The sequence below is a fragment of the Eucalyptus grandis genome, chromosome 8, assembly GCF_016545825.1.
Source record: "Eucalyptus grandis isolate ANBG69807.140 chromosome 8, ASM1654582v1, whole genome shotgun sequence".
Classification (NCBI taxonomy): Eukaryota; Viridiplantae; Streptophyta; class Magnoliopsida; order Myrtales; family Myrtaceae; genus Eucalyptus; species Eucalyptus grandis.
The window spans coordinates 67,223,153-67,251,135 of NC_052619.1; the positions used below are offsets into that span (position 1 = coordinate 67,223,153).

General features: G+C 42.9%; 4 protein-coding genes across 6 annotated transcripts; all 4 read right to left on the minus strand.

Annotated features, from left to right (window-relative positions):
* Positions 1-231: 231 nt before the first annotated feature.
* LOC104415709 (lysine histidine transporter-like 2) lies at positions 232-3,657 on the minus strand. Its single transcript, XM_010027047.3, is given in 8 exon segments — positions 232-630; positions 727-795; positions 896-987; positions 1,138-1,243; positions 1,371-1,717; positions 1,720-1,763; positions 2,236-2,619; positions 3,222-3,657. Coding segments are annotated over 8 exon segments (1,314 nt in total). The 5' UTR covers positions 3,395-3,657; the 3' UTR covers positions 232-531.
* A 475-nt stretch (positions 3,658-4,132) lies between these two features.
* Positions 4,133-7,887, minus strand: LOC120287707 (ankyrin repeat and sterile alpha motif domain-containing protein 1B-like). Its single transcript, XM_039300965.1, is given in 3 exon segments — positions 4,133-5,716; positions 6,823-7,376; positions 7,379-7,887. Coding segments are annotated over 3 exon segments (2,010 nt in total). The 5' UTR covers positions 7,527-7,887; the 3' UTR covers positions 4,133-4,408.
* A 10,334-nt stretch (positions 7,888-18,221) lies between these two features.
* Positions 18,222-21,284, minus strand: LOC120286752 (pentatricopeptide repeat-containing protein At3g04130, mitochondrial-like). Of its 3 annotated transcripts, none has more exons than XM_039299223.1 (2): positions 19,765-21,284; positions 18,222-18,579 (listed from the first exon to the last, which is right to left on the minus strand). In XM_039299223.1, exon 1 carries the CDS (start codon positions 21,251-21,253, stop codon positions 19,772-19,774), a length of 1,482 nt encoding a protein of 493 aa, XP_039155157.1. In that variant the 5' UTR covers positions 21,254-21,284; the 3' UTR covers positions 18,222-18,579; positions 19,765-19,771. The 3 variants fall into 3 exon arrangements, with proteins under 3 accessions (XP_039155157.1, XP_039155156.1, XP_039155155.1); XM_039299222.1 differs by having other exon boundaries at positions 18,222-18,640; XM_039299221.1 differs by having other exon boundaries at positions 18,222-18,643.
* Positions 21,285-23,667: 2,383 nt separating this feature from the next.
* Positions 23,668-26,829, minus strand: LOC104415712 (glyceraldehyde-3-phosphate dehydrogenase, cytosolic). Its single transcript, XM_010027051.3, has 12 exons — positions 26,638-26,829; positions 26,500-26,523; positions 26,266-26,366; positions 26,044-26,159; positions 25,822-25,921; positions 25,417-25,563; positions 25,259-25,319; positions 25,067-25,164; positions 24,718-24,860; positions 24,507-24,590; positions 24,162-24,251; positions 23,668-24,010 (listed from the first exon to the last, which is right to left on the minus strand). Exons 1-12 carry the CDS (start codon positions 26,639-26,641, stop codon positions 23,965-23,967), a joined length of 1,014 nt encoding a protein of 337 aa, XP_010025353.1. The 5' UTR covers positions 26,642-26,829; the 3' UTR covers positions 23,668-23,964.
* Between the last annotated feature and the right edge of the window lie 1,154 nt (positions 26,830-27,983).

The window sequence follows — 27,983 nt, forward strand, 5'->3', positions numbered from 1 at the left end:
GTCATTTTTTGCTCGATCAGGAAGTCGTGATTTGCAGCCGTGAATTCACCAGTTCTAGATTTTTTTTTCATCTCCTGCTTCAACTCCAAATCTCCTCTCCAAATTTGGATTTATGTAAAGCCGTCTGCTAATTTTCTTGACAGGCTTTGTGTAGAATTCAAATTTCTTCGCACATTCAGCTGCTGTACACCATAGTGATAAATGCTGCGTTGGAAGACTTTGCGGGAATCCTTATAAATTTGGAGTTTGGATAGATAGTTGGATCTTGAACATGGTGACATACATGCTTTCTCTAAACGTCCTTGTTTTCCATAGTAGCTACGTTAAATGCGTGCTTTGACCGTATGTACACATAGACTTGTCATAACAAGAACACGATCCTCCCAAATCAAGCCAGATGATTGTACAAACGTCAACATATATAAACAAAGACACTGTCGCGAACTAATCCTCAACTCTCCATGGAATCGCCATCATTACGTCGTGATAATCGTCAAGGTTAGTCAATCCTCCTCTTTAGGGCGAAAGCCTTCACGAGAAGAACTTGTAATCTTTTGACGAAATGATGATATTCCTTAGGCCACCAATCGGTCCGAGAATCACCAGCGTTACACCAAGGATGATGCAAATCTGAAATGCATAAAAGATCGAGCTTCATCAGTAAAACAACCAAGAGTTTGCGATCAAAGTTCTGCTAATGTGCAATCTAGGAGAGTTGGTGCTCACCCAGTTGGCGAACCATGATAAGCTGAATGTCCTTGGTTTGTAGACGCAAAGCCACATGATGCACGGAAGCTGAAGAAATTGGAAAGACGATATCAGTTTTCTGAAGTATCTGCTAAATTTTCAAGTGAGAGCGGTAGGTAATGAATGAAGCAATTTTGCTGTCACTTACGAAGTACGTTGTTGGAGCAAGAGCAAGCCCTCCAAAGAACCCGAGGAGACTACCGAAGAAGGGGATGCAGATGCCGACGATCATTGTGAATGCTGAGCGAGGAAGACCAGAAAAAGATAATAAGTCACATTGCAGAAGAAGAACAGCTCTTTTTCACGGGAACACCCACTTAAGTCCGTACTCTAGCTTCAGATTCAGAACTTCCATGCATCAAGAACCAGTAAGCTTTTCGAATCACTCACCGACATAAAGTGTACGTGTGATGAAACGGAGAGTGAAGCGAGGCTTGAAGCGCAATTTCCTGACGAGAAAGGTCTCCATCATGTCGAAAACCGGCATCGCATAGATCTGTGCACACAAACCGTTGCGAAGTGTAAGGAAAACAGTTCTCGGCATGGGACGAAACTTTTCGACGGGAAATTAAAGAAGGCAGAAGCAAATCATTAGGTCTTTCTTCTTGTGTATTCCCCCTCACCTGGTAGCTACCAATGACGTGGATGACCACAAACAAGTTAGCAGCAGCAATGAGCCACTTGGGCTTTTCGAGAGTGATGAGGATGTTGTCATCGACGGAGTTGCCAAACACGTAGTAGCCGACGAGAGCCACAGGGAAGTAGCAGATGGCCACAACGATGTACGCAAACACCACGCCTAACCACATGGGCTTCTTCGAGGGCTTCTCTGGGGTGGAGGGAATGGTGGCCTGGATCTCCAGCACCACGTTGTGGCCGGCATAAGCAAAGGCCACATCTCCCAGCGCGCTGAAGAAGTTGAACATTACAGTTTGTTGATCTTTGCCCTTGTACGAATAGTCCACATCTGGTTGCACTCCCTGTGCAGAGATGCTGTCCAGGCAATGGTGGAGTAGCTGTGTGCACACAAAAGAAAAAAGAGAAAAAAGATCAGGGCCTGCCCATAAAATTGCAGGACCAACACCAACCGTGGGGTCGATGTAGATTCCAGACTCGCGAAAATACGTTAAAAGACCCTGTGATAGATCAAAGTGACATGACGTAAAAAAATAAGGAAGTTAAAAGATTGAAAAAGTCTAGCCAAAGGGAAAGGTCAAGCTCGCTTGCGTCTGCATTTTTTTTCTGTCGTTGGCCTATGTACCGTTTGGCTTGATTAAGCGAACCTAGACAGAAGCGAGCCTACCGTCTCTCGAGCCATCAAAACTATGACCAATTCTATAGTAGGGCCATTATGTAATCTTCCAAAGCCGTCTCAGGATCAAGCGTACCTTGATCCTTTCTTAAATGTACAAGCTAAAGCCAATGTGGCTTGCTCACGGAAGTTCAAGGTTTCTCATGAACAGATAGACTATCTTGTTTTTCCTTTACCTGAGGGACATGACTGCAGCCGCCAAGGAGACAACAGAGATGGAGTTGAAGTTGGGGAGGTGGGAGAGGACAAAGTGGATGGAGGCAAAGATAATGATGAAGTAGGAGGTCTTGATGGGCTTGCAACCGGTGCAGAGCGAGTCATGGATCTTCTTCATGGACTTGCCACCGGTGATCATGTACACGATGCAGACCCCAACTTCAACAATTAGCTGCTGGGGGACCACAATCCACAGGCCCAGCTTCTCGCCAAAGGCGTGTTGGCCCAGCTCGTGGTACCTGTCGAACCTCTTACCCGGCACCATCTCGTGCATCTCCACCATCTGCCACAGAGTGTACAGGGTGACAACCCATGAAATGATGAGCACAGTCACACCGGGTCCCCTGCAATGACGTCCATCCCATGTTTAGAAAAAAGAAAAAGGGAAAAGGACAATGTCAAGGCAGAAATCTAGATGTCAAACAACATCATCGTTTGGCGCAGTTTGCTTGCATTGGTGGGAATCAGTTGAACCAAAAAGTTTAGATATCCGCGTTATAAAGGGATTCAAAAAGAGATGGAGTCCATGAAGTTTTCTTCAGGTTTTTGAACTTTTTAAGATGAAACAGAAGTTTTGAAATTTCTCTGTCTATATGAAGTGGAATTTCTGAGAGTTCACATTGGCTTTCTGATATCCTCGTGGATCATATTTGTGTTTCCTTATGCTCACTGGAAATTGAAATTCAAAAGCTGATGAATTGAAAATTGCATAAAGAATCACATCCCTCATCTAGGATCCTGAAGATTTTTCAGGTCAAAAGCAACCTTTGAAGCATCAATGCGAGAGAAGTGATGTAAACAGCAAAGGCGAAAGAAATGGATACAAGCATCGTGTAAAACAGACAGCGATGAAAAGTTTCGCCTAACGGGCTTTAAGGAGCCAAAATTATGCTATGGTTGAGAGAAGAAATGGAAACTGAAGAATCGAGGGGATGCAATAATTTACCATCCAAGCGCAGCCAGAGAATAAGGCAAGCTGAGGACCCCGGCACCAACCATGGCGGTGACATTGTGGAAGGTTGAGTACCACCACTTGGCTTTCCGGGAGGATGTGATCGGAAGCCAATCATTGATCGCCTTCTCATCGATCTCATCCTTCCGTGGCTGGTGTTGGGCCATTGCTAGGGAAATGCAAGCGTTCGCAGGCTTTTCCCCAGACCCAAAACCACGGAACGGCGTGTTCTCGTTGCATGAAGATGGAGTGATTTTATATAGAGGGAGAGATCACCCCTGGAATCAAGAGAAGCCATTTTTAGCACCCTCCCCTTACTAAGAATATACCATGACGCAGGTCTCGGCTGTTTTCTCTCTGTAAAACACCTTAACCGAAACCTGAATATTCTTACAGCCACCCATTCCTCATTTACGTGGGTCTTTTCTGAATTTTTTTCAATGAAGGGCAGGCAATTCTGTAGCTAAAATTTAGGAGCATTTTGGGAATCTTGTCCTGCACGTTGAATTATCCGGAGGCGGACGCCTGAAGCAAGTCGCATGCTCGCTTAGAATTTTATTGTTCGCGACTCTGCTGGAATCATAACAAAGAAAAGGGTATTCACCTATCTAACAACAGATGCGATTGAACGAGAAGATCAGAGAATACACCAAAATGAAGTGCAAGCCTTTTCGAGACGAAAAGTTTGTTAGGCCGCACCATCTTTCGATATGTCGAGACCAACCTAACTGCGCTTGATGACATGTGCTTTGTTACCTGGCGTCTGATAATCGTCGTTTTCCGCTAAAACTACAGATAACATGGGCTGTTGCTTAAAACGAGAACTTGCACGAGTGCAGGGCGCATCAATCATATCACCCCGCAATCTTGGGTCCATTCAAATACATGACCTAAGAACAAGTCACTTCAAGGCATTGGAATCTCCATCAACATGCAATCCATACAGAGTCTACCGCGTATATACAATTCGCATACTTGTTCAGAATCTTGCTCTTCAGAACATTATTTATACAACCAACACTGGGACACCGCCACGTGTTTTAATGCGCTGAAAAACTTCCAACAGCTTTATGTTTATCGTCACAAAGAAGGGTTTTAACGAATCAACAATATATCATGATCTCTCAGAATATCTAATCTAGGAAAACCCACTAATACTGTACTCTTCCTTGGAATCAAGATCATACCATTAAGGCTTGCTCGTAGGCTCGATATTCCGGGGCAGACTCGATGGAATCTTCAGTGGCTAGACGCTGTGCACCAAAGCAGAAATACTGATTCATCAGCTTCCTGTTGAAAGAGGTCTTTATCTGGTCCCTCCCTAGGGTTCTGCCGTTGTTCAAGGGTTCAATTGACCCTGATGCTCTCAAGACATCACTATTCTGTCTGCCATCAACTGATATAGGTGAAGATACGGATGACCCTGAATAAGAACTCGGACCGGAATCAGCTTGCCAGAATTGTGGCTTCGCCTGAAGCACACCATGCATAAGGCCCGTGGTATACTTCTTTCTCGTGGAAGGACTTGGAAAATCAGTCCCCAAAGAGTAAGTCCTCTTATTGTTTGGAAGGGATGCTTGTTTCGAATACCGTTGTCTGAGTGAGATTGGATGATCCTTCAAATTACCACCTGCTTTGACAGACTCAAAAGAATCGTTGTCGTTGTCATCTCTAAACTCCACCTTAATGGCATTTCTTTCTTTCTTTCCAGCCCAACCAAAGAGAAACTTCAGGCGTCTTGCACTACGATTTATTGGACTTGCCATCTTATTTTCAGACAAGTTACCAGAATCTCCATCACTCATTTCACTCAAGCAGCTGGCATACTCCAGAAGGCCCGAATTGAGACGGGACCCACATGCACTATCGACCTCAGCATACAAAAGAATCTCTCCGTCGGGAATCCTGAATGAAGTTCCCGGGCTATGCACTAGGCCCTGCTCTCTAAGATGAGAAGCAAGCACGTTTCTAACTTCGCGGTCTTGACAATTGGTGATCCCCCCGGCAGAAATCAACTGCTTTATTAGAATGTCAGAAGATGTTGATTCGGGCCATTGCTTGAGAAGATCTAGTGGAGTCATTCCGTCAGAATCACGGACATTCAAATTGACTGCCTGGACAGTCAGCAGCAGTTCCACGAGACTCGTCTGGATATTCTCAGTTACAGCCATGTGGAGGGCAGTCCTTCCATCGTTGTTTCTCACATTGATGATGTCTTCAATATTTATGATCTTTCCACCTAACAACTGCTTCATAAGCTCGATCTGACAATCAACTCTTCGGAATCCAGGGCTTCTGAAACCTGCCACAGCAAGATGAAGGAAAGTATCGCCATAGCTGTTTGTCACCGAGGCTAGAGAGGGAGATGCAAGAATGAGGACCTCCACTACACTTAAATGACCCCGGTAAGCAGCCACATGTAACGCTGTGTTGCCATGATTATCTGTTGAGTTAATGATATCATAGGATGCTATTAGATCCTTAACAACCTGCAGCCAGCAAAAACACGCATAAGTGTTCACAAAAGGTAGTCCTAAATAAAACCTGTGGCGATGTGGGCATCCGTGATTGAATGCATGGGGATTTCATTATCACAAGTGGGTCAGTAAACCAGCAAATGAAAAGAATTTTCTTTGTCCTAGTTTAAAAATAAGAAAAGATAAAATAAGACAACATCACACACTACAGTTACACTCCTTGAAAGAAAAACAGGAAACACAAAATTGACGAGTCACAACAACGGCATCTAGATACGGTCTCATTGACCATTCTGATGCCCCACTTTGTATCCTGTAAAGATTGAAATATTCAAAAAGCATGATGCTGATGCACTCGTTGATAGTTGAGTTGCTGGGTGTTTCTCTCAGAAATGCTCTGATTGACTAGCCAATGAAACATCGCGTTTCCTACGATTAGCACAACAAGTTGCTAGGGGCCATTCTCCCATTTCACATATCAACACCAGAGGAATTTAACATGAGGACTAAAGACTCTAAAAACTGCAGCATCATAGGCCATCTGCTTTTGGCTGCTTCAAAATGTTAGGCAGAAAAAGAATCACAAAGGCATTTTCCAAGGTGGAATTTTTAAAATAGCACACGACATCTGAGCATCAAATCACTTCCTCATCAAGAAACATCGAGATGTTTATGAAGCTAAGCAGGTCTTTGCGAACAAGTGCTTTTTTGCTATGCACGACAAAGCACAATGTATCCAGCTTAAGCAATCCATACAGCGACAAATAACGAAGCAACTTGCAGCACAATTAGAGTCAGCCCTCAATCCCCTATTCAATACCTTCATATCACACAAGCAACCTAACTCCCAACTTATTGGTGATCAAAAGAAGGATGGCATCTTAAAGGCAGTCAACATAAAGAGAGTTTCGCCAAGAAGACAAAAAGAGCTCCTCTTATAGCCACACTTTTGCATGTCACCAAATTATGAACTACCACCATTATCAATCTCACATTCCGATGACTAATTTCATTTACCAGCCAAAGCATGAAACGAAAATCTTCAAATGTAATACAGAAAACAAAGAAATCCCAAAACTATAAAGAGAAAAAGGGGAAAGAAAAAGAAAAATCCTAACCTCAACTCGCCCTCTTCCAGATGCACTATGCAACACAGTGGAGCCCTGCAAATCTCTGTATTCTAAAACATCAGAACAACCCTGGAGCAGCTCCCTCAGAATCTCCACATTCCCTCCCCTTGCAGCTGCATGAACAGCTCTGTTCATAATCTCCCTCCGAAAACCTCTGTCCCCATCACCTTCACCACCACCAGTCAACCCGTTCCTCGGCGAAACCGCACAGTCAAGCAAGAACCTGAAAACTTCACAATTCTTGCTCCTAGCAGCAGCAAACAACACATCACTCACCCCATACTCCCCCTCTCCAAACACCAGAAAAGGGTCTCTCCCCAGCAGCTCCTTCACGAACTCGAGGTCGCCCGCCGAGGCGGCCGTGTACACGAGCCACCCGCCGTAGCCGGCGCGGACGAGCGAGTTCTCGCCCTTGCCCTTCCGCGGCTCGCAGTCGAGGAGGAGCCGGCGCGCCACGGCGGCGCGGCACCGGGCCACGTCGTCGAACTGCCCCGCCGTGTCGTCGTCCCACACGGTCTCGAGGCGGCGGATGCGGCGCAGGAGGTGAGCTTGATGAGGAGGTTGGAGTCCAGGTGGAGCAGCTCCCTGACCACGTCGTAGAGGCCGTTGGCCGCCGCCCAGTCGATGGGCGACGCGTACCACCACTGGTCGCCGGTGCTCTCCCACCGCAGAGGGAAGTAGTCCGGCGGCATTCCCAGGCAGAAAAGAGGACGACCCAGAAACAAAGGCGGGAGCTTTAAGCGAAAACGAGCAAGAGGAAGACGAAAGGAAGCTGATGAACAGAAGAAGGAAAGACTCCACAGAGTTCGACGGTCAAATGTGAAGAGGCCGAGTTGAGTTTGAGGAGAAAACGAGGGAAAACAATGATTTCTTTGCCCCTCAAAAGCGGAGCAAAAGGGAAAGAGGACTCAAAGAGAGACAGAGAGAGAGAGAGAGAGAGAGACCAGAACACAGGGGAGAGCAAAAGGGACAACCTTTGCAACTGTTTGCTCACACGCTCACGCTCATGCTCAAACAGGAGATAGCAAGAAGGTGGTGGGAGATTTTTGGAGGGTGTTTTGCTTTCTTTTCTTTTTTATGGTGGGGAAGAAGTCTGGAGACGGAAAATGAATGATTGGGATCTGATTCCTTTGGCCCCGCGATGGCCTACGAAAAGGAGATCTTGTAGAGGGAGACTGCGGCCAGAAAATTTCCGGATATGCACGTTCTCATGTTTGGAAAATGAAATCCCGTGTCGTCGGAGCAGTTTAAGAGATAATTACTGTATATATCTATGCCCCTGAATCTACACATCTAGATAAATCTTCATTACTTTCCTAAAGCTGAAACCGGACATGAGAATAAAGGTGGAGGAGGGCATGGAGGATGGCACCGTTGACCTTCATCGCGCATTTCTGTCGACTTCTCGAGGTGATGAAACGATTCCGATTCATGGGGTTGGCCAAAAGATAAAAGAATGACTTACAAAAAAATAAAAATAAAAATTCTTTTCCCAAGCTTTTCTTTGATGGCGTGCAATTTGGGTACATGACCTGTTCTCTCACTTCACGGATCGACGAACAGTTTTTGGCCAGGAGGAAGCTACGCTAGAACGCTCCCGATCCATTGACGAAATCCGCAACATTCTGCCAATGATGTGCGAATTATACTATAAAGAAAGAAACAGAGGCATCGGCCCACGGCATCCAGCGATCCAACCATCGATCGGGACCCTCTTCAAGTTGCCATTTTTATACGAGAATGCACATGCTGCATCGGCCATCTTTCTGTCTTGGCCCGAGCGCTATATGTACCTTCCGAGAATCTTCACCCTTTGCCTGCGTCTTCCATCAATGAGTTTGGACAAGGACTGGTCGGTGGCCTTGGGATTCAGTGCATTTCAAGAAAGAACGGATTCGCGTGAAGGATTTGCCCACATAAATGGAAACAAAAAAAAAATAAAAAAAATACTAAAACCATTGGATGCCAATTCACGTTTTTCTTCATATTATTTTACTTCTACTCGGCTATGTTGTAGGTTTAAGCTTCTGGATAATGATTCGCATCCGGTTTGGCAAATGCTTTTATTTGTTACCTTTTCGGAATCGATGGATGACGACCCTAACTGACCGGCATATAAAATCATATACACAAACAACGAAAATGAGAATAAACGCACGTAAAGTTAAGTAAAATGGAATATGCCTATACAAAAGCACGGGGCGGCGTGATTAGTTACAGATGATATCTATAAATCAATCATTATATGACCATCATCCCTTCAAAAGAAAAATTCATGTTCTAATATTGTTACCTTTTGCATCTGATCCTAACAAAATCGATAGAGATCAGCGAAATAACAAGGAAGAAATAGACCATTTTCCTGTTAAAATCATTTGGAGACTTCCATTTATTTGCTACCTTTCTGGACCAGAGGAAACAAGGGGCTCCATTACATGGACCCCGCCGTTTTTCTCCCGCATCATTATCTTCCAGATTATCTTTAAATTCGTTTCTTTAACGGATTATTAAAAAGGAATTTCCAGAGGCCCTTTTGAGAGATTTTTCTTTTTATGTCGTTATTTATTCTAATATAATAATCTAGAAAGAGAAAATCGACGAGATGCCTTTCGATACCGGCCTTTAAGATAACCTCGAAGCCCTGCCGACCGCAACAATGCTCTTAGCCTCCCCATCTTCGAAATTTCAATTTGGCTAAAGCCGACATTAATGACAATGAAGATCAAAATCCTTAATTTTAATCAATTAGTGCAGAAAGCATTTCCTATCCCCATCGGAGCTAAACACCTCAACGGCCTGTTAAAAAAGATACGTAAATCAACCCCTTAATGTCCAATGAATAAGACTACTCGATCAGTCCGAGGATATCACGTCGTTGTCATTTCATGCGTAATATGAACGGCACAACGCGTTTTTTCTTGACTTCATACTCTTCTTCCCCACTTCGGTTACATCTCAACCGAAGACCCACGTTGAATTTTGGACAGAGTGCACGTCCAAGGAAAGATGCGCGCGGGGATGGATTGGTTCGGGACCGGATTCCGCGATTCCTACAGCAAGCTCCTAGAGGAGTACCAATTTCAAAGGGAAGATGACAATGCGGTGGTTCAGACGCACGTCCAAAGAAGCGGTTTAAGGGATAATGATGATCATGGAGGTGGCCCATCAAGCACATGGGAATGTCGACGACGAGGAAAGAATGTGATGGGGCCTAAGTGATTAGAAGGTCCGTTGTTGTGTTGTGCTCCTGATTTGGCTCCCCTCAACGTGCTTTTCATCGCCCATCGTGCTTTTTGGATCACGAGATTTGGATTCACTCTCGGCCTGACTTGGGATTCGTGTCTTGATATATAAAGTTCGAGGGAATCACGCGTGCCGACCCCTCGTAAGAAGGACCCCGATGCAACCCAGTTTGGCACGCACTTAGTTGAGTTACATGAATTATTCCATCCCAATGCCTACCCCCTTTTCTTTCTCATTAGGACCACGAACTAGGACATTTGCATATTACTCTTAGTGTCTGCTTGATCTTTGAATTACCCATCACTATCTATCTTCCACAGAAAGAACAAGCTCTCGCCCTAGTCCTACAGCATATGGCTCGACTATCATCCAAGTCCATGTGTTTGTTCTTCTTTAAGCACTTGTATGTTATGATGTTGCATCAGGCGTCCGTTGCAAACTCGCAATTCCCTTCATTCAAGGTTTTCAGCAAATTCCTTGCCAAAAGATGAGATGGCGAGCGAATAGCGCCGTTGTTTGTAGCGCTCACTCTGCCGGAAACTCCATGGACGATGGATTTTTTGTCACCACGGGCAGATGAAGATTCTGCCCTTTGGCTGTCCAGCATCCTCCACCAGCTACGGTTGGCCCATGCTGTCCTAACAGACTGTGACCGTTGAGCGACACTCTGGTTAACAATGTCAGCATCAAAATGAGGCTTCCGGCGCCTGGGGCAACAGAAGGCAATCCTGTTAGGGGGGAATCAGGTTGTCGACAAGAGAAAGAGCAAGTTCATCAGTCAAGCAGGGTGCGTGTATTGACCAATGGGGAGTACATGAAGAGAGCACAGACAAGTTGGGATTAAAAAAGCTGAAGTGAATATGCTTTTACATAGATCAGAGACTCACACACTGCCACCGACACCAACACCGACAGCATTCTCCACACGAATCTTACTTTTAAGAATCCAAGCAAAATTCGATAATCTCTATCTACACAGTTCTACCGTGGCACATCATTTTGGCATTCAAATTTTATAAAACAAGAACTGCATCCATGAGTGGTTGGCTTCACTAGCCAGTAAAGCAACAATAGGCAAGGTAATTTCCGGGATTCAAGCCAATTGAGGCAATCGTCGGCCGGTTAACTCAAACTCTCTTTGCTTCTAGGCTACAACAAATTTGAAATTCACAAAGATGACCTTGTTGGCCACTTACTACAATCTTGAGGGAAGAAAAAGAACAAGAACGCAGCTCCGAAGATGCTCTTAAGTTAGATTCACATTAGTGACAGAAACAAACACTACGAATACAAAAGGAAAATTCTGTCTGATTAACATATCAAACAAGGTTTTATATATATATATATAGTTGAACTCTTGCAATAGAAACTATAAAATAAATAGTATTCACGGAAGATTCAAGCTTCCAGTAAGTGGACATAATGCCTTCACATGAAGTTTCATGCACGAACCATTCCAACACCATGAAGACGTGTGATGAGGATATTCACATTTTGCACTCTCTGAATTTGCAGAGCGTATTTCAGAAACCCTGAGTGCATTCGTGGGGACACGTCACATGGGCCTACTTTTCATATTTACTCTCTCTTTTCTGAACAACTGAGCACTCTCTCTCCTCCATTAATAATTTGCCTCTTCTTCTTTTACACATCTGAGCGTAACACAATCAAACCTCGTCCATGGCCATGGCGATTTGTTAATATCTTTTAACAAATGTACGTTTGCTTGCTTTAGTCTGTTTCATTTTCGTCATAAAAACCTTTTGCTTTTGTGCTTCGATAAGAGGGATGTAAACTAACCAGCGAAAGGATCAGAAGTACCCTTGGCGACTTGCGTGCTTTACTCCGTTTCATTTTCCATGAAAAAAATTCAAACCTTTCGCTTACTAAGAGGGGATACTTTTGCTTGTTAGTATACATTCATATCACGACCTACATCTAAGGGGCCACCCTCGAGAATAGATTTACAAGTATTACTCAAAAGACAATCCAAATGATTCATCAAAAAGACAACCCAAATATGTCATCTAATGTCATCACATAAAAGCATAGACTCTGCCAAGCTCATTACCTTGCATGGCGTCTCATTTTTAGTTCATTAAAAACCTAATTTATAGGAGTCATGACTAGTCATTTGTTTACGCTAATATTTTTATTAGTGCCCTTTCAGTACTTAACTTGAAGATGTGTTATCTAAGATCTTGTTTAGTAAGCATTTTGTTCCTGAAATAATTTATGCTTAGAAATATATATATATTTTTTTAATTTTGTTTTCTAAACAAGTTACTAAGCATTTCAAGGCATTTGGTAACTATTTAAAATTTCTATTCCCGAATAAAATTGCGTTTGGTAGGACCTCAAATTCTTTTGTGATTTAGAGTTCTTTTAGTTTTTTTTTATTGATTTTATTACATTTTTCTTTCTCTTTTTCTTTCTCTTTTTCTTTTTCCTTTTCTTTTTATCCTTCTTCCTTTAGCTAATTGCTAACCTTGGCCAAGTTGACAATGCTTCAGTGAGGCCACTGACCCTCATTTGGCTGGTCGCCAGCCATTGCCAAGGTCAGCGATTGGCTAAAGGAAAAAAAAGAACAATAGGAAAAGACGAAAAAAAAGAAAAGAAAAGAGAAAGAAAAAAAGGAAAATGGACTTGATTCCGAGGTTGTTTTGAGAAACAAAGATGCAATTTTTTTTTATTTCTTGATTCTATTCCAAATCCATCTTGGGAGCAAAAAAGTTACCAAATGAATTTTTGTTTTTTTTTTTTTGTTCCGAAGAATAAAAAAATAGAATCAGACACTATTTAACAAGTTACTAAATAGGACCTAAGTGACCATTAATTATTGACCAAATAGGGCCTAAGTGACCATTAACTATTGATTATCATTTTATGATCCTAAAATAATTAGTCCACTCGTGATCGTGCAAATTTTCTGTAGGGTGTTCATTATGTTCTAATTATATTCTCAAAAAAGGAAATTAACAATCAATGTATTGAAAGACGGTATGAGAATTAAACACTCAAGTAATTGAAAGCATCTTTCTAAGTGCAAGTAACAAAAACTTGATAAAACGTTAGGCAAATAATATTACACGACCTCATTGTTAAGCCTCGAGACATGATCCATTGAAAGCTTGCCATTTGAAACTAGGGCGAGCCCAAGTCTAATCAATCGATTAAGGTAAAGCCCAAGCTTAGGTACCCTAATTGTTATGATGAGATGGCGTAGCTAAATCTAACTTGCTTTTTATTTTGAAGTTTGAACTAATCCTAAAATGATTGACTAGGTTAATCTTATGACAATAAGCTAAACCTGAGCTAGCTATTACAAGATTAAGAATGGAATGGAGATCGTTCTTCCATCATTGGCCCCCTCCAACCGCCACCTCCTCGTTGGTTTCGAACATCCATTTCATCTAACACTCACACCATGTAATCAATCAAAGCTATCAATTAGCAAATTCACTAGTTAGCAAACCATCAAGCAATCCGGTTTGAGAATTTGATTTCACTCATGCAATCCGGCAAGCCCAACCACCTTCTAATCAAACTAAAGGTTCATTAATTAAAATTAATGATCATTAACCCCACTTGTGTCCACAAAGCAATTGCTAACCTCGTTAACCCCTAATTAAATTTCTTCCATCTAAACTGACCGCCAAAGGACATGCATCGCTAAACGAAATCAAAACATTCACCACTGAGTATAGTTAAGCATGCGATTGGGCACACAAGTCGCCAAACGATCAAATAAGCAATGGCATGAATTCCACTACAAGAACAAGAAGTGGCATTTTCTTAATCAATTTTCTAATTTTATTTAATTTTTAAATAATTTTTTCTTTTCGGATTTTTTTAAATCTTATTATTTTAAAAGTATTTACATTTTTTTTTTTTTTTATCACTATTTTCTGAAAATGGAGACCCGGGCCGGACATGGACCATAGCCGCCTGATGGGTTAGAGCCCATAGAGCCCAAGACCAGACCAAGTTTGGGCTCTTATCTCAAGCCCACTAAAAGGATCCCATCATGCTCAACAATTTTGAGTTGAGCACAAGTCCACCTGAAACGAATCCAGTCCAAACTAAACCAGACCAAGCAAGCCTTCAGACCTCTAAAGCCGATTAGTCGTCAACAAGCCCATGATGACCGAGCCCCATCTTCGGCCACTCCCGGTTTTCGCCGGTTCCCGACCGTCCTCGGCCACCAGTTCCGTGAGTCCGTACCATCACCGGATCAATAGCGCCGCCGTCACGCTAATGGCCACCGCAGGTTGCCGTTTTGCCGGCCAACAACCCCCCGGTATACGCAGGCGCATCAAGGACATGAATCACATAAACAAGCAATGAGGGAATGGCAAACAAAAACCGGTGAAGAAGACTACCATTCGCACTACGAATCCAGAGTCACGGTTTTGCGGACCATTGAACACGACTGGCCATCAACAGTCAAACGAGAAAGAAAAGAACCAGGAGACCGCTGTCAGATTCGGGATTCGGGGGAAGTGAGGCAGACCGGACTCGAGTTTTAATATTCGATGAAGTCCTTCCATCAAGTAACCCATGCCAACGACACGCCCAGAACAACCCCAGAATCAGAGCAAACGTGATGAGGGTTAGGTTCTGTCAAGATTTCAAGAACTTAAGATCCTCTTATCAAAACAAATTTCATAATTTTTGAAACTTAAATTTTACTCTACATATTCAAGTTATGTGCAAGTTCGAAACATCGCACAATCGGTCGACTCGATTAATTACGGAATACTGAGCATCACGAGTTTTTTTGCAACCTCAAAGAAATAATGTCGTGCGAAATCTAATCGCGTGTGCGGTCAATTAGGTGGACAATCGCGCGATGTCGTCCTGTAAATTCATGTGAAGGAGGTAGTGAGGATCGCAAATTTATGTCCATTTAGCAAATGGGAACAATGTGGTATTTTTCTCTCCTTTTCTCTCTATCCTTTTCTTTTTTCTCTGTTTTTGAATATTAATTTTTTGTTCCTTTTTATTTATTTTATTAAATTGAAATTTCAGCTCTCTTTTTCGTTCGCTAATATTTTCTCTAAAGTAGTTCTGTGTTTTACCCGACCACAAAGACGTGGCCGACTAAATCATTCATCCATGATCTTGTCCTATTTTTCACTCGAGCAAGTAGCAAATTGACCGGCAACACGGCGTAGCAGCTGGGGTGCAGCGGCACGGGACCGCGACTCGAGAGTCGCGGTCCAGGCTTGAAAACGATTCAAATCCAACTTAAAGGCGAGGTTCCTATCCGTCCACCCACGCAAGAGTTTCTTCGTTCCGCTTGCTTGGTGTCATATTGAAACCGAGCTTGGGTAACTCAATAGACATGGTTCATTTAATGTCAAAATTCATACATAATACGCGTCCCTAGAAAATGCGTCACAAATAATTTGTCCCATCTTAAAATGATCTGCCTCATTATCTTCGATTTGACTGAAGCCAACGTTAATGATAATCAAATCCTTGATTTAATTATTACAAAAGTACTTCCTATCTTGTCGCCAAAATCCCCATCAGGGCTACAGCTCAACATTGACTATTGTTCCACCATTACGCTAATTAAGCATTTTCATTCAATTCAAAAGGACATGTCTATTAATCATTTAATTTCAAGTAGACTTTCTCTTAGCTCTAAACTCTGATCACATCTGCACCATTTCTTGGCTCGTCTACTGTCTTGAGTCCCTTGTGTTTGTCTTCTTCAAGCACTTGCGGGGCATGAAGGCAATCTTGTTAGGTGGAAGTCAGGTTGTCAACATGAGAAAGAGCACGTTCATCAGTCAAGCAGGGTGTGCGTGTCGACCAATGGGGAAGACATGAAGAGAGCAAAGAAGCTGGGATTAAAATAACTGAAGTGATAAATGCTTTTACATAGATCAGAGATTTATATACTGCCACCGACACTGGCGGCATTCTCCACATGAATTTTACTTCTAAAAATCCAAGCAAAATCCAATAATCCCTATCTACATTTTTCTACTGTGGCACATCATTTTGGCATTCAAATCTATGAAACGAAATCGCATCCATGGGTGGTTGGCTTCTCTAGCCAGTAAAGAAACACAAGGCAAGGTAATTTCCCGGATTCAAGCTGATTGAGGCAATTGTCGGCCATTTAACTCATACTCTCTTTGCTTCTAGACTACGACAAATTTAAAATTCACAAAGATGACCTTGTTCGCCTTCTGAACTTGACCGTAGTGACAAAACATTGAAATCGTGGTATTGTAGGTAGGCGCGTTTTTCACAAAATTTAGGACTAGAGTAAAAATTGATGATTTTTTTTTTTTTTGACAAAAAAAGAGATTGAGGTAAATTTGGGATTGGACCCAAAGTTTGAGGTTTTTTAAGCAAAAGAAAAGTTTAACGTAGATTTGGGACTAAACTTAAAGTTCAGGGGTATTTTCTAAGACAAAAAAAAAATGGCACAAATTTGAGAGTACACCTAAAATTTGGAGTTCTTTTCTGAGACAAAAAAAAGATTTGGAGCAAATTTTTGAGATTAGACCTAAAATTTAGAGGTTTTTAAGGAATTAGCCCGTTTAAGAGGTGATTTTCCAACCTTTTATAGGTCTTGGACTTAATAATTGAATATGAAAATACTAAAAAATAGCACATGCAGTCGATTAGGTGGACAATCGCACTATGTTGTACTGTGAATTCATGTGAAGGTAGTGATGAAGATTGCAAATTTTGGGTAAATATGGGGGTCAAATTTGAATTATGTGTTCGCTTTCGAAGCCTAAGTGCTTTTTGCTTGGAGGAAAGAGTTTTAAGTCGATCGGATTCTATCTTATCAATATTGTTCTTATTCTAGTTATATGTAGTAGTCTCTTATCTGTACTCTACAACTCTTTATTTTAAAGAAACAATTCAAATTAATCTAAGAATGAAATGATCTTCTTTTGTTCCTCAATCGAAAAGAGATGTCTTGAGCAATCAGAGAAGCACTTTAATAAACAGATTTAATCTTGACCGACTCAATGTTGGTATTAGTCTTTGTTTTCTTAGACAACAAAGATCGCATTTTTTTAACTTCGTTCAAATACGAGTAATCAACGGCACCAAAAGAGGTAAGGTGTGAGTGTGACAGTGAGCAGGTGCCCACTCATGTCCATTTCGCTGTGTCTCAAGTTTTCCTTCCTTTATTTTGAGTTGCTAGTAGGAAGCTAGGCTATAAAAATTCAATTGTGGTCCTTTTCACTCCTTCTCTCTCCCTTTCTTTTTCTCCGTTTTTTTTTAATATTAATTTCTTTTGTTCTTTTTTATTTATTTTATTAAATTGAATATTTGGCCCTCTTATTGTCTCTCTCTATTTTCCGTTCGCTAATATTTTCTCCTAAAGTAGTTCCGTGTTATACCCGACCACATTGACGTGGCCGACTATAAATCATTCATTCACGATCTTGTCCAATCTTTCACTTGAGCAAGTAGCAAATTGACCGACGACACAGCGTAGTGTCTAGGAGGCATGGCGGCACGGGGACGGCGAGAGTCGTAGTGGAAGAAGAGAAAACGATTCAAACCAAAAGGCGAGGTTCCTATCCGTCCACCCGTGAAAGGGTTTTTTTCGTTCCGCTTGCTTGGTGTCATATTGAAACTGAGCTTGGGTAATTCAAAAGACCTGGTTCATTCAATGTCAAAATTCATGCAAAATACGCGTCCCGTGAAAATGCGTCACAAATAATTTGCCCCATCTTAACATGGTCTGCCTCCTCATCTTAGAACTTCAATTTGACTAAAGCCAATGTTAATGACAATGACAATTAAATCTTTGATTTAATTAGTACAAAAGCACTTCCTATCTTGTCGCCAAGATCCTCATTGAGGCTACAGCTCAACAGTTGACTATTGTTCCACCATTACACCAATTAAGCATTTTCATTCGGTCCAAAAAGACATGACAATTAATCATCTAATGTCAAATGAAAATATCCCGTCATACCACCGCCCTCAACGGCGCAACTGGCTCAGGATCTCTCCCTCTCACGAAGGGAAGAAATTCGAATCCCAGAGGCGTCGTTAGAAATTCTTATACGAAGACTTGTGGTAATGAGTCTGAGTCGCTCCTTCAGGTTTGCTCGCCGGCTGTTAACTTACGAGATTCCCTAGATTACAAAAAAAAAAATCCCGTCATCGTCTCACACGATACAAACGACACAATACACTTTCTCTTGGCTCTAAAATCTTATCACATCTACAGTATTTCTTTGCTCGACTACTATCTGAGTCTCTTCTGTTTGTCTTCTTCAAGCACTTGCACGGCATGATGTCCGTTGCAATCCCCTTCATTCAAGGTTTTCGGTGAATTCCTTGGAAAAAGATGAGATGGTGAGCAAACGGTGTTGTCGTTTGTAGCGCTCACTTTGCTGGAAACTCCATTTACAATGGATTTTCATTGCTGTGGGCAGATGTCGATTCTGGCCTCTGGCTGTTCATCATCCACCACCAGCCGCAGTTGTCCTATGCTGTCTTAACAGCCTGCAACGGTTGAGCAACTTTCTGGTTAACAATGTCAGCATCAAAATAAGGCTTCCAGCGCCTGCTGCAACAGAAGGCTATCTCGTTAGGGGGAAATCAGGTTGTCAACATTATAGAAAGAGCACGTTCATCAGTCAAGCAGGGTGTGCGTGTTGACCAATGGGGAAGACATGAGGAGAGCATAGAGAAGTTGGGATCAAAATAACTGAAGTGATAAATGCTTTTACATTGATCAGAAATTCATATCCTGCCACCGGCACTGGCAACATTCTCCACATGAATCCTACTTTTAAGAATTGAAGCAAAATCCAATAATCTCTATCTACACCGTTCTACTGTGGCACATCATTTTGGCATTCAAATCTATAAAAATAAAAATCGCATCCATAAGTGGTTGGATTCACTAGCCAGTAAAGCAACAATAGGCAAGGGAATTTCCTTGATGCAAGCTGATTAAGGCAATTGTCGGTCATTTAACTCAAACTCTCTTTGCTTCTAGGCTGCAACAAATTTGAAATTCACAAAGATGACCTTGTTGGCCTCTTTCTACAATCTTATAAGGAAGAAAGAAGGACACAAATGAAGTTCCAAAGATGCCCTTTAAGTTAGATTCACATCAGTGACAGAAACAACCACTCTATGAACACAAAAGGAGAGTTCTGTCTGATTAACATATCGACCAAGGTTTTACATAGATATAGTTGGACTCTTGCGATAGAAACTATAATATACTTAGTATTCATGGAGGACTCAAGCTTCCAGTAAGTAGACATAATGCCTTTAGATCCTAATAAAAGAGACCATGGAGTTTCACACACGAACCATTCCAACACCTTGAAGATGTGTAACAAGGATATTCACACTTCCCATATTCTGAATTTACAGTGCATATTTCAGAAACCTTCCTTGAGTGCATTCGTTGATTTCAGACTGCTTTAGTCCAAACCAAAGTCCGTCCAACCAGCTTACGCACTAAAAAGCACTTGTCATCTCACCAAGCTGGACCCTTGCCTTCAATAATGTGCTGGACGCTAATTCATGATTCACAACATTGTCCATTTCGAAGCTTCAGAGTAATGGCAATTATTCAAACAAGCAGGATCACAAATATTGAGGGCTGCAGCTACTTGTTCATTGTAACATCCAGGCCATATCAAACTAGATGTCAGCTTATACAGATTTTACCTTGTGCTCATAATTTCTTCATGAAATCCTCAATTCTCTCAGCAGCATCATACATGTTCTTCTGTCTCACTTCATCCAGCATCAAACGACATGTCTGATACCTTGGAGTTATTTCTTGACCAACCATCTCGTCAAACAGAAGGTAAGCCCAATCAGCTTTGTCCGCTCTGCATAACCCATGAATTAGAAGTGTGTATGCTGAGACATCCAAACTGAGGTGATGCTTGTTGACCATGTCATCCAACAATCTGCTCAAAAAGCCATCAGTTTTTCCAGATTTAAAGCAAGACTTCAGCAAGGGATAGTAAGTCTGAACATCAGGTTTCGCAAAATTTGACTCTTCCATTTCTTGAAGGAGATCCATCGCCTTCTGAACTTGACTGTGATGACAAAACATTGAAATCATGGTATTGTAGGTAGGTGTGTTTGGTCTCACGCCACGAGCAGGCATCTCCACCTCAAAAACATCGACCGCATCATGAACTCGCCCAGCTCTCGCGAGCACATGGATCAAGCAATTGTAGAAGGGCGTATCCGGCTCGCACCCATCCAATTTCATCCTCTCAGCCAACTGCAGCGCTTCATCGAACTCCTCTGACTTCGCCAAATAATGCATGACCGTGGTGTAAGTGACCACATTCGGCGGGCACCCCCCATCCCGCATTTCGTCGAACAGTTGATAGACCTTATTGAAATTGCCCTGACGGCAATAGAACTGCACGATCGTCGAGTAGCTAATGACACAGGGCCGAACCCCGTGGCCCTTCATTTCCTGGATAGTCCACTGCGCCTCGTCGACCCGGTTAATCTTGCACCAACCGAAGATCAGGATATTGAACGTGTGCGCATCGGGCAATACGTGAGGCTTGAGCTGCAGCATAATCGCTCGCGCCTGCTCCACTCGACGCTCCTTGCAAAGCGTGTCCAGCAACAAGTTCATCGACTCGGTGTTCCTCTCCAAACCGAAGTCCCCCAATTCATCAAACACCTTGACCGCCTCTTCCCACAGCCCCGCGCCGGCATACCTCCGCATCACCTTCCCCACCGTGCCGAGCCTCACGAGCTTGCTCCGGTTCATCTCCTCCAGGACCTCCCTCATCCTATCCATCCGCCGGCTCTTCCCGAGGATGTCGACGATCGCGTCGCACGCCTCCGGCGAGACGCGGCCGGCCTCGACGCGCCGCCCGGCCCATCGGAACACGCCGAGGGCGGCCTTCCAGTCGTCCCGGAACCGGTCGAGCAGCCGCTCGACGAGGCCGTGGGTGACCTCGACGGAGGCGCAGGAGGGGTCGAACTCGAGGGAGCGGAGGACCTCGTGCTCGCTGCTCCCGGCGCGGACTCCGGACACGACGATCGCGAAGTCGGACGGCCGGTCGCCGGCCAGGCGGACGGCGGAGGAGGAGAGATTGGCAGCGGCCCGGCGGCGGGTCGACGGGAAGCCGGAGATGCGGGGGCGCCGGGCGGTGGCTCGAGAAGAGAAGAAGCTCATGAGAGAAGGGCGAGACTGGACGGACACGAACGGTCTGACGAACACCGGAGGCGCGGGATTTTAAGGTTTATGTCGCGGGCATTTTATACTCTCTTCTCCTTTTCGTGAAATTTACTTTTACCCCGTACTATACAAAATGCAATTTTTGCTTTTGGGCAAGAAGATTTTAGTACTCGATTTGGACCCTATATTCGTTTTCTAATTATTGGGAATCAGGCTTTTCATTTGCATAAATTTTATATTCATTGAAGTCTTCCTTTTTTATTGAAATTAAATAATTAACGGTTCATCCTCACATTAATCATAGTAGCTTACGCATCAATTGCGGCTTACGTGATTGAAATTATCGTCTGATTAAATTTGACATAAGATTTCAGTTTGTCGTGAGGAGGTCATGAAAATCAGGGAGTTTTCATTTGTCCTTTGTTTGTGGATCATTCTTTCGTTGGCTGATAGGCGGATCGTTTAAATTTTCTTTACGACAATCGCAACAATGAACTTTCCCATACAATTGTAGAAATATGTTTAAAATTAATTCAAGTAAAAATAACCTATTCGAGCAATGCTTTCGGAACACTTTTTCCTCGAGCATTGATTTATTTCTCCTCCCCCAACTCTGTGATCAAATCGCTCCGGCAGCGACTGAAAAAAGCCCTCCCGTAGTCCTCTTTTCGGCTTTAACAATGATGGATACAAACTCACGAGTCTAATCAAGCCCACCGTGGGAGTGCATATGAGAAAATGTTCGGTGAGATTGTCTCGTTAAGGTAGCAAACAGTCACTCAATTCAGTGTGCAACACGTATCCAGACAGTTTTCAGAGTCCAGATCTTCTCTCTCTCGGTTACTTCTACATTTACGTACTTAGAAATAAAAAGACCCATTTCGTAATGCTTCTATTCCAAAAGTAATTTCTTTGCTTCTATTTTAGAGAATAATTTTTTTAGAAAGAGTATTTTTCTATTTCAATATCTCGAAATAAAATATGAGTAAAAAAATACATTTATTAATTATATATATTTATATATGTTTAGTACGATTCACAATTTTTTTGTAATATAGAATTTTTTAATAATTTTTAATAATTTTCAAGATTTTTTTCTTATTCTTCCTTGCCGATCATCATCGATGGCAATTGTTGGTGACAGTCGGCAATGAAGGTTGGCTAGCGGCAACAAGTGCAGTGATCAAATAGGAGAGGGCCAGCAACAACAAAGATGAAGAAAATGAAAAATAAGTTATTTCTAAAAATTGTTTCGAAAATAAGAAATTATTTTTCTACTTCTTATTTCTGTCCAAATCTATTCTCAATCACTTTTCTATTCTAAAAAATAGAAAAATTAATTAATGTTACCAAACGGATCTTTTTTTTTTGTTTCAGAAAACAAGAGAATAGAAAAAACAAAGAAATTGAAACATTGCCAAACGACCCAATATGTATCCCCACTCCCTCCCTCCCTCTTCACGAGTTCACTCCCTCTTTTAATTTTCTAAGAGTCTCTCCTCATTTTCTTGAAAATTTTAAGAAACGCCTCTCTTCAAGACCGAGAAAATTAAACGAGGGAGTGAACTCATGAAAAGGAGGAAGAGAGCATAGGCGCCTTTTTTTTTTTCTGAAGTGAACTCATGAACAGGAGGTGAGAGAGATAAGAGGGAGCTGAGACTCCTTTTGTTTCTCAGCAAAGGGAGACCGTAAACGGAGAAGTAACAAAGAGAGAGAACTGGACAAAACCATCTCACCTAATATTTTTCTCAGTGAGCACAAGGACTGCAACTAAAGTGGTTAGATGTGACTAGCCATCAGTCGCTCCATCGCTGGTGCTTAAGGTGAGGCATTCGCAATTGTGCGATGGTTTGTTGCCACCAAACGATAATTATGATGTCGATTATCAACCAGATCTACGACGGTGATGCTAGTGGCGGCAGATCATCCGTTGGGGAACAAGGCAATGCTTCAATTGCCAACTGCCAACAGCCCAGTCGATGGCAATGGTTGCAAGAGTTGGGCAAGACGCTGTTTGAATCATTACATCGCATGAAATAATGAATGGTTGCCCTAAAAAATTGTGACAAACGCCGACAAACCAACACGTGCTCCACAAACTCCCCAGTTATTAACGGATCAAATCTGCTACCAGATATATAATTTGCAATTTGCGTGTGAAGATCCCATTTAAGTATTGGTACACATATGCATGACGAATGATGCTCCTTGGTCCCCGAGGAATTGCTAATCCAAAACCTAACTGTATAAATGGGCTCAGGCATATAATTCGTGGGAAGGGACCTGGTAAAGATAAGTGTTACCCTTACAAATTGATCGATCACTATGTTTTAAGAAGTTAGAACAACCATAGAAGACGAATGACTTAATTAACACATCCATCTGTCCAGCCCATTTTCTTATCCCGTCAGTTGATGAAAAGCTGTAGTGAAATGAAAAGGAGAGTAAATAGTAAAAGATCCCATTTAAGTATTGCAAAGCCTCAGCAAGCAAGAGGATACCATAAAAAAGGATGTTGGCAATTCGTGTCTCTTTTATTGCACCAAACATCTAAGATCGAGGACACTCGAATACCATGGGGCTTAAACGCCGAAACACCTAAACGAAAGCATATGAGCAGACGCTCGCAACAACAACGATGGTTGAGGATATAAGTAATCCCGAACACAAACAAAAGGCCTCGATTAATCATAAGACGGATTTCCCATTCAAGCGCAGGACGCCATGTGGACAATCAAGTCAACAACACGGGAACTGCAAAAACAGAAAATATATATCAATTGGCAAGTGTTCCTTTACAAATATGCATATCCATTAACACCACAAGATTTAATTTGGGCAGGAAAGCCTTGCTTTGGCAACAATGGCAAAGTAAAAGCAATTGCAAGGGGAGAAGAACATTTACCTGTAGCCCCACTCATTGTCGTACCATGAGACCAGCTTCACAAAGTTCTTGCTCAGAGCAATTCCAGCCTTGGCATCGAAAATGCTCGACCTACACAAAAATACCAAGGAAACCGCCATCAAACTTTGCTGAAACATAGACTAAGCGTCATTGTCCATCAAAAATACACTGAGATTATAGCTCAGGAACATAAGCAGAAACGGATCGTATTATTAAAACATCACAGTAACGACAATGGATAGGCTATAAATATTGAATCCTTCTGCTTCCAACAACAATCTGCAACCATACATAAATAAAAAAGTACATAAGCTTATGGTTAATCATATTCAGAATACACCGTACCTGCTGTCACCAACAAAGTCTGTGGACACCACATCTTCTTCAGTGTAACCCAAAATGCCCTTCAGTTTGCCCTCGGACTCCTCCCTAAGAAAGGCCAATAAATTTAATGAGAATAGGCAAGTAGCATGTAAACATATTGCAGACTTAAGTAGCACTTGTGCGACAAATTATCTTCCTAAATAGACAACCCAAAAGACTATTTAAAACTTACTTAATGGCAGCCTTGATCTCATCATAAGTTGCCGCCTTCTCAAGCCTGACGGTGAGATCCACAACTGACACATCAACAGTAGGAACACGGAAGGACATTCCAGTGAGCTTACCATTGAGGACTGGGAGCACCTTTCCCACAGCCTAGAAGCACCAAATACATGCTTAGCAAATTCAACTCGGGCTTCGCAAAGCACAACAACACACAAGATAATGAATTTCATAGCCAAAAATTCCACCAGATAATGCAAAAATATGTCGCCGCGGCAAACAACCCCAGAAGAAATGAAAATGAGCGCATTCACTATCAAAATACAACAGTAATCAGGAAACTATACAGTTCAAGGTACCTTTGCGGCGCCCGTGCTGCTGGGAATGATGTTGAAGGAAGCAGCCCTTCCACCTCTCCAGTCCTTCATCGATGGGCCATCAACAGTCTTCTGGGTGGCTGTATCACAAAAGAGGTAGCAACCAATGTCAGATTTATACTTAGATTAGATGGACTGAATGACTTCAGAAGCGTAGAAGGGCAAACAGTTCACCAGTAATGGAGTGGACAGTGGTCATAAGTCCCTCAACAATGCCAAACCTGTCATTGATGACCTGAAATTTGCAAGGATAAGGTCAGTTCACAAACAAATTTCACATTGCCCAAGAACGATTAAGAATGCTTAAAAAAACAATCAGTCATGTTTCATACCTTGGCAAGAGGTGCGAGACAGTTGGTAGTGCAACTGGCGTTGGATACAATGTTGAGCTCCGGCTTGTACTCCTTCTCGTTCACACCCACAACAAACATGGGCGCATCTTTGCTAGGCGCGGAGATGACAACCTTCTTAGCACCACCCTATAAACAGATAAAATACCTCGTCAATCATCTCACACGACACAACGCGATTACACTACCCCACATAATGGAATCTCAAGGGCCAACTGTCGTTCGGAAATACCACGTCAGCAATCAAGAATCAAGTCACTTTTCGACCAATCACGAGAATCTTCCCTAGATCTAACGGTATACCAACTAGAACGACGGGCAGAGGAAGCTAATCCAATCGATCTTTCGTCAAATAAACGGAACAGAAGGGCATCTAGACAAACGAACCTTCAGGTGAGCAGCGGCCTTGTCCTTGTCGGTGAAGACACCGGTAGATTCCACGATGAACTCAGCTCCAGTCTCGCCCCACGGAATCTCCTCGGGGTTCCTGTAGATTATTTTTACGAATCATCGCACCAGATCCCGTCTCACGCCGTCTCTTAAGAGTACAAATTCGGAAGAAGATCGAGCCGAAAGAGAGAAAGAAGGGCGAGAAACGGCTAAACCAACCTGATGCCGAAAACGGAGACCTCCTTCTCGCCGAAGAGAAGCGTCTTGGTGTCCTTGACCTTGAGCTCGTGGTGCTTCCACTGTCCGTGGACACTGTCGTACTTGAACATATACGTCTGCGCATTCGCCGCGTCCCGCAAAAAAAAGTCAACGGATCGGTTCGACGCCAAAAGAAAAGGCGCAATCGGATCGGGGGAAGAAGGGGGGGAGGGGGCGACGTACCATGTAGTCGGTGGTGATGAAGGGGTCGTTGACGGCGACGAGCTCGACATCGTCCCTCTGGAGCGCGACCCTAGCGACCAACCGACCGATCCTTCCGAAACCTGTAACGAGGAAAGGAAAAAAAAAGAGCAAACGACAAATCAGCGCCAGATTAGCCGCGGAAATGGAGATCTCCGGTCGATCCCTAAAGCGGACGGGGCGAATCGAGATCGAGATCGAGCGACTGTTACTGACCGTTGATTCCGATCTTGACCTTCCCTGCGAAGACAGATCCAGACAAAACGCATCAGCATCGGACCAAATCGAAGGAGCAGAAACTCGCGATCGATCGAAAACTAGAGCGAGAGAGAGAGAGAGAGAGAGAGACCGTACCCATGGCAAGCGACGCGCGACGAGGGTTCTGGAAATGGCTAGCGAGAGAAGACGAGAAAAAGCAGTGTAGAGATGAGAGTGAGTTGAGAGTGGTTTGAGACAATAGGGTGAGGGACAGTAAGGGGCTTTAAATAGCGAGTCAGAACGGTGAGTTCGCTCGGGCCGGGTCACGTGAGTCGACGAGTCAGCCGTCTCTTTTTCTCTCTGCCTTGGGCGAAACGAAATCCCTAGAAAAGATGATAGCGAAGAACGATGCTTAGGGCCGCTGATTTAGTTGAAGCGGGACTCTGTTGGAGCCCGCTGGTTCCGGAACGCCGTGCCCATCACGGACACGCGCCGAGCCGAGGGAATTCGAACGGGAGGCCGGCGCGGAGGGTAGGATTGTGAGCCACGCGCGTGAATCGAGCGTGGGGAAAACGAGAAGCGGGAATATTCGGAGCATATCTGAGAGCCAGTGGGCTTCGGTAGGAGGAGGTTTTCAATGGTTCCGCTTGTCTAACATTATTTCCTTCTCATTTAATTTTTTGCCTCCCCCTTTGCAAAAAATAAAATAAATATTAGAAATTCTAAGAAATCGCGAACAATTTGTATCGATCTTACGTACCAAAATTTGTTTCGCGTATGTCGCTTTTAGCGACAGTCGTATCGAAGAAGTGATTAATTCAAGAACAAAAGACTGAGCATATTGCGCCAGCGCAAAGTAAATTTTGATCAAGCAATTTTGATCTATTCTTTATTATATTAGACGCCCGCAAAATTTACTATTATTTTATGTGTTGTTAAAAAAAAACTTGTGCTATAATATATCGCCCTTGATAATATTTACTCAATTGGATTTTTTATTTTTTGTGCGAGAATGAGGAAAAACTTGTGGCCCTTAAGGCATTGCCCGCCGAATTTAGGAGTACCTAAACCCAGCAGCCGGAGGAGAATTTTGAATTGAATTAGGGTTTTTTGGTCAGGAGGAAAAGTCAAAAGGCGATGAAAGGTTGATGGCGGACGGACAAGACATGAGCAAGTTGGCAGCTACCTTTCGCGAGCTCCCGGTTCTAGAATCTTCTACAGAATACGGATGGTCTTTGCGAGTTTTCTTCTTTGGTAATGTATCCAAGAGTCGGCCTCTTTCTAGATGCCGTGTATAAATCCAATTTATTTATTTTGGAAATAATCTCTTTTCTTTATTTTTGCTATATGTCTTGTGTGATCCCGCGTATGGGAACTCGATGTTTTTGGTAATTGCGCTCGATATTACATTTTTCTAGTGAATGGATTGGATCTCTCAATTTTGTTGCACATTTTCTGCGATTTTCTCAAATTTATTATAGAATGTTGTCATTCCGTGTTAA

Coding starts and splice junctions, on each gene's coding strand:
- LOC120286752 (XM_039299223.1), bottom strand. CDS start 21,253: ATGAGCTTCTTCTCTTCTCGAGCCACCGCCCGGCGCCCCCGCATCTCC.
- LOC104415712 (XM_010027051.3), bottom strand. Junction 26,160..26,265: donor TCATCACCACCGACTACATG/GTACGTCGCCCC, acceptor GCGAATGCGCAG/ACGTATATGTTCAAGTACGA. Junction 25,564..25,821: donor AGGCCGCTGCTCACCTGAAG/GTTCGTTTGTCT, acceptor ATCTGTTTATAG/GGTGGTGCTAAGAAGGTTGT.